Genomic DNA, 5,343 nt, shown 5'->3' with positions numbered 1-5,343 from the left:
TGTAAGTGGACACATCATGATCATTTTAATTATTATATCATTATAATTATTTAATTAAATATAAAACATCATAAATTCTTAATTCATTACATTTTGAGGAGGCACACCACATGACATTTTACATCCTGAACTAACCGTCAAGGTCCACTTATCTATGTTAATAGACTTATTGACCTTTACACACATGAGGGTCTATAGGGGTCTAGGATGTAATTTACAGTTTTGTTTTTTTATACTTGTTGGTCAGACCACATGCCAAAATTTGAAAAAAAAAAAGTTTTGTTAAAATATAATTTCTAGTCCAAGAAATAGTAATAAAAAATGTCAAACTACATATGGGCTCTCATCAAGGCTTTTTTTTTTTATTATTATATCAGGACAGTTGTACCAGCCTGACATATTTTGGTTTATGTAAGTTCGTACAAATTTGCCACCACTTTGCCAAAAGTAAAAATGGCTACAAACTGTACGTTTATGTTGTGAAGGCAGATTCATGTTGACAAGCAAGAAAACCCTCATTTATAATCTGTGTGTGAAATTTTATAAAATAGTGTAAAGTATAATTTAATAATAAATTTGTGAGACCACAATAAAGTGCCAGAAATAGACTGCATTTTGAGAGTTCCCATGGTAAGCAATGTCTTTAATGTCATTCTTACATAACCTTGCATATGTAATCCTAATCAAAAGACTTTTGATCACTGTGTCTCATAACAGAGTGCCGCCCACATTTTTGATGACAGCATACTGTTGTGAGATCAGAAGATATACACAATTCACAGGGCTAGCAAGGTGTACAAGGTGAGCTTCGGGGAATGACAGACAAACACATCTAAGCAGTGATGGAGGTATAGATCAAAGACAAGTGATGAAGAAGAAAGACGTAATAAGGTGTAACATTAGCACTATACTGTGCCACGTACTCAAGATCTCAGCCTGTAATAAGTGTTACAGAGTTTCTACGAAGATCGAGTCCTTACAAGTACACACTAAATAAATGGAGACCAGCAGGCTATCAGCGAATCATTGCGGGGAGAGAATCGTATACAGAAAAAGAGGCCAAGGACAGGAAGAGAGGAATAGGTTGGAAAACAGAAAACAAGTGGAGAAATACCCCCTTTTTCACCAAAATGCGGTCAGACCTGCCTTAAAGGGTGAACAATGATGTAACTTGTTTACGGTTATATTATGACAAATTTTGAGAACATAAATTAGCATTCAAAATCATCTGAATCAGTGCCATCAAGAAAAATTTAACAAAAATGATACTGTATATGCTATGAATGTTGAGAATACATTTAAACATCCAAATTAATATCAGTTAGTGTCTTTATATCACAAACGTAACTATTTGTGAATATTTCGAAATCATTCCACTTTTTTTTTTTTTTTTTTTTTTTAAGAGTACACTTAAACATCCATATTACTTTAAATCATTGTATTTATGCTGTCAAATATACTGTATGCTAGCAGTCAATTTGCACATATGATATTCGGAAACAATTTAATTTTTATTAAAGTTTATTTCTACTTATGCATTTTTTGAATTGCAATGCATTTTAACATCCAAAGTACATCACAGGTGATGTATAAGGAATAAAATGACAACATGCGTCAACTGAATGCTCTATATATTATAATAAAAGGGGCGTTGTTTCATTTTACATTCGTATTAGTATTGAAAACTTGGACAAGTGACATTATCCAGGTTCAAAACAAGCAGGTTTTAGAGGCCAACAGCACTTTTCCATCCCAGAACCGCCTTTTCTGTAGTGGAACGGTTCCAGATTGGGTACCGGCATCCTGTTGATGGAAAAGGGGTAAAAAGAGGTGAGAGAGCAATCAAGGATCTGAAGTGCTGCCCTGAGGAACCAAAGAAAAGCATTGAGGTGTCACAAAGAGACAGGAAAGATGGAATGGAGAAGAGAGAGGGAGAATGAAGGAGCAGACAGAGAGAAATAAGATACAGGTTCAAAGAAGACAGTGTAGAAGGGACAGATGGGTGCTACTACAGCTAGAAGTGGCTGATCTCTCAGTTATTGGCATCTCCTCCTTCACTGTCCTGCTGGTCGCTGGTCCACAGGGTGAGGTTGTCCCGCAGGAGCTGCATGATGAGTGTGGAGTCCTTATAGGAGTCCTCGTTCAGATTGTCCAGGTGGCCGATGGCATCATCGAAGGCTTCCTTGGCAAGCTGGCAGGCCTGCTCGGGCGCATTTTGGATCTCGTAGTAGAAGACAGAAAAGTTGAGCGCCAGGCCCAGGCGGATGGGATGGGTGGCCGGCATGCCCTTGCTAATATCGAAAGCCTCTTTGTAGGCGCCTTCAGACGATTCGACGGCAGAGGCCCTCTTTTCGCCGGTGGCCACCTCGGCCAGGTACCGGTAGTAGTCGCCCTTCATCTTCAGGTAGAAGACCTTGCTCTCCACCTGGGTTTCGTCACAGTTCTTGATGAGGTACTGGTCCAGCAGGGTGAGAACGTCTTGGCACACAGACTCCAGCTCCTTCTCAATGGTCTCTCGGTAGACACGCACCAGTTCCAGCTTCTTCTCGTTGCCATCCGCCGCCGTCTTCTGCTCTATGCTAGAAACGACACGCCAAGATGATCGTCGGGCCCCAACAACGTTCTTATAAGCCACTGAGAGCAGGTTGCGGTCTTCATTGGACAGCGGCTCGTTCAGCTCTGTGACCTGATGGTGCAGAAGTCCAGATGTTGGGTCAGTAAATGCAATTACAATGCTTTATGTTTGCATATATTTGTTTGAAATTGTACAATGGTGTACAGCAAAATCTATCAAGACTCTTGGTTAAAGAATAATAATTCTGTTTTCAAATGTTTTGTAAATATTGCGTAAAAAGTCGAATTTTAGAGCACAGCTCATTTACCTCATTTGAATTGGAATAGCCTACAACAACTGTTTTCATCATGGAATATAAAATGTTTGTTTGAACTGGAAAATCCCTGATGTTATTTGCAGCCAAAATAGGTAGATTTAGACTGATAAATGAAAAAGGTTAATAATATCTATTGCATATATAACCACTGATATATTGTGCATTTCTAATGCAATTGTCAATGAGAAACTTAAAAACTTATGATTATATCAAATCACTAACATCTTGCCATTTATGTGACAAGTGTGATTGTCACAAATAATTGGGAGGGGTTTGAATCTCAAACTGCAATATTTAGTCAATTCAATTTTTATGCCATGACTACCATGGCATTTGAGACTTCATTGACTTTTCCAGATCTGAAAGCCACCATTTTAAAATTCCTTGATATTTCCAGGTTTTCCATTATCGTAGGAACCCTTCACTGACAATATCAATGTCAAACAGTCAAGTGGCACAGTAATGACAATATCTAATCAAATCAAACTAATGTGATTACGGTGATGTTGCTTAAATTATTATTATTTTTTAAAAGGATAAAAAAAAAATACTGTAGAAATCAGCTGTGTCCTATTTGACCCACGCTGACTGACAGACTGACTTTCATCCTTTGTGCTCGGATGTCAAACCAGACAGCTGATGCTGCACTGCTGGGTCACATATTGCGCTTTATTTCAAATGATTACAATTAAACACGAGCTGATGAGGCATTTCAAGTTTTATTTGATTACATAACAGCGTTCATAATTTAAAACGCAGCTCTATTGTTAATTTTTAATCTATTTTCTTGGATGCACAATGGATGTGGATGAGGGTGGCATAGCGCCGCCCATGTTCATCCACTGTAACGATTGATATGCACAATACCGAACCGAAACCTACAATTTATTAGCTTTTTGTTTCGACATCCGTCCTGTTTTGCTCGTCGCTTACCTATTATAATATATCCTAATGTTTAAATGCATATTTATTGTTGTCCAACGTTTAAAGGAAATATTGAACATTTTAAATAATTTTATTATTCCCCTGACCCTCATGACATTTTACAATCGCATGACTTGTTTTCTTTACAGAAAACAAAACGAAAGGTTGGGCAAAATATTAGTGACTGACAGCATCCATTCACTTTCACTGCATCTGTTTCCATACAATGAAAGTGAATGAGACTGAGCCTGTCATTCTGCCTAACTTCTCCCTTTGTGTTTCGGGGAAGAACGTGCCTAATCTGTACTGGTTTGCAGCGACATGAAGGTGAATAATTATAATAAGATTCCCATTTTAGGTGGACTGTCCCTTTAACAGCATATTATATACATAATGAGGTCCTGCTCGTGACAAAGGCTTCTTCAATTGCATAAACTAGAAATACACATTCATTTTAACATTACTTAAACAATTAATCCAACAGGATTAAAAAAAGACCGCATCTGTTTTACATCGCAATCGTCTCATTAAAGACTAATTGTGCATGAATAAGTTACATGTAACTTATATTAATAATGACCCACCAGCTTCATCGCGGAGGCCATATCATCGTAGCGCTCCGCCTGCTCCGCCAGACGGGCTCTCTGGATCAGTTGTTCCCTATCAGCCATCCTCTCTGGTCAAAGGCTGTCGGTTCGCACCGGGTTCGGTCGTTTCTCAGCAGAACACACTCGGTTGAGAGACAGCGCGCGCTCCGGACGGCACACAGTGCGCGAGCAGAATCTGGAGCAGCGCGGCGCACGTGAGAGAGGAACGGCGAGCCAAAGGTTGAAGGTGCAGGCTTGTATTTTTCTGTATGTCTATATATTTTTGTAACGCTTTCTTTCCCCTCCCAGCCCTCTATATCCTCCAAGTTTCGCCCGATTCTTTTTTTTCCCGTTGGTCTTACAGGGTGCTGCTGCTGCAAGCGTCCTGTCAATCCCAGCGAACAGGGTGGAGGGGGAGATGGAGGGGGGTGCGCGCACTCGCTCTATTTCACGATGACGTCATTTTCTAAAAATAGCCGCATGCCCTGCAGCCGCGCACTTGCGCAGTGAGGTTTGCTGCATTGTTCAATGCAGCGGCACAGCGCGCGTGCGCGCGATAAACAAGTCTTCCGCATTCAAATGAAGCGATGCTTCTGTCTGTCCAAAGACTTAAGGGTAATGGGATGCATGAACATTCCTCCTTGATGTCTGTACAGACAAAATGCGTGGACTGGACTCTTTTCGGTGCGAACAAAGGTCAAGTTTTTATTCCTGGCACTGTCTTATGGTCCTGAAGTGCTACTGCTGAAGGCATGCAGTTACTGCATTATAACAATGGGGCTTAACTGGATCAACGTGACCTTGGGGATAATGTAAATAAAGTTGTATCTAAAACATCTTTCATTTTGTTGAAGAATTCATTTTATGTCCCCAATTACCGATTCGTCTTTGATAACCAAAATGCAAAGCTGCAAGACCATAAATAACCATAAACATAATCT

The 5,343-nt window shown here is 39.7% G+C and overlaps 1 protein-coding gene across 1 annotated transcript; it reads right to left on the bottom strand.

Annotated features, from left to right (window-relative positions):
- Positions 1–597: 597 nt before the first annotated feature.
- Positions 598–4,829, bottom strand: LOC306865966 (14-3-3 protein gamma-like). The gene is made up of 2 exons (XM_079410855.1): positions 4,400–4,829; positions 598–2,686 (listed from the first exon to the last, which is right to left on the bottom strand). The coding sequence occupies exons 1-2, from the start codon at positions 4,484–4,486 to the stop codon at positions 2,033–2,035; spliced, it is 741 nt and encodes a 246-aa protein (XP_079266981.1). The 5' UTR covers positions 4,487–4,829; the 3' UTR covers positions 598–2,032.
- Positions 4,830–5,343: the final 514 nt, after the last annotated feature.

Source organism: Barbus barbus (assembly GCF_936440315.1).
Source record: "Barbus barbus genome assembly, chromosome: 47".
Taxonomy (NCBI): Eukaryota; Metazoa; Chordata; class Actinopteri; order Cypriniformes; family Cyprinidae; genus Barbus; species Barbus barbus.
This window is presented reverse-complemented; position numbering and strand designations above follow the sequence as displayed.

What these genes read in the sequence shown, in the direction of transcription:
- LOC306865966 (XM_079410855.1), bottom strand. Translation starts at nt 4,486, where the DNA reads ATGGCTGATAGGGAACAACTGATCCAGAGAGCCCGTCTGGCGGAGCAG. An exon ending in TGGCCTCCGCGATGAAGCTG is followed by an intron (nt 2,687 to 4,399) that starts GTGGGTCATTAT and finishes CTGCACCATCAG; the next exon opens with GTCACAGAGCTGAACGAGCC.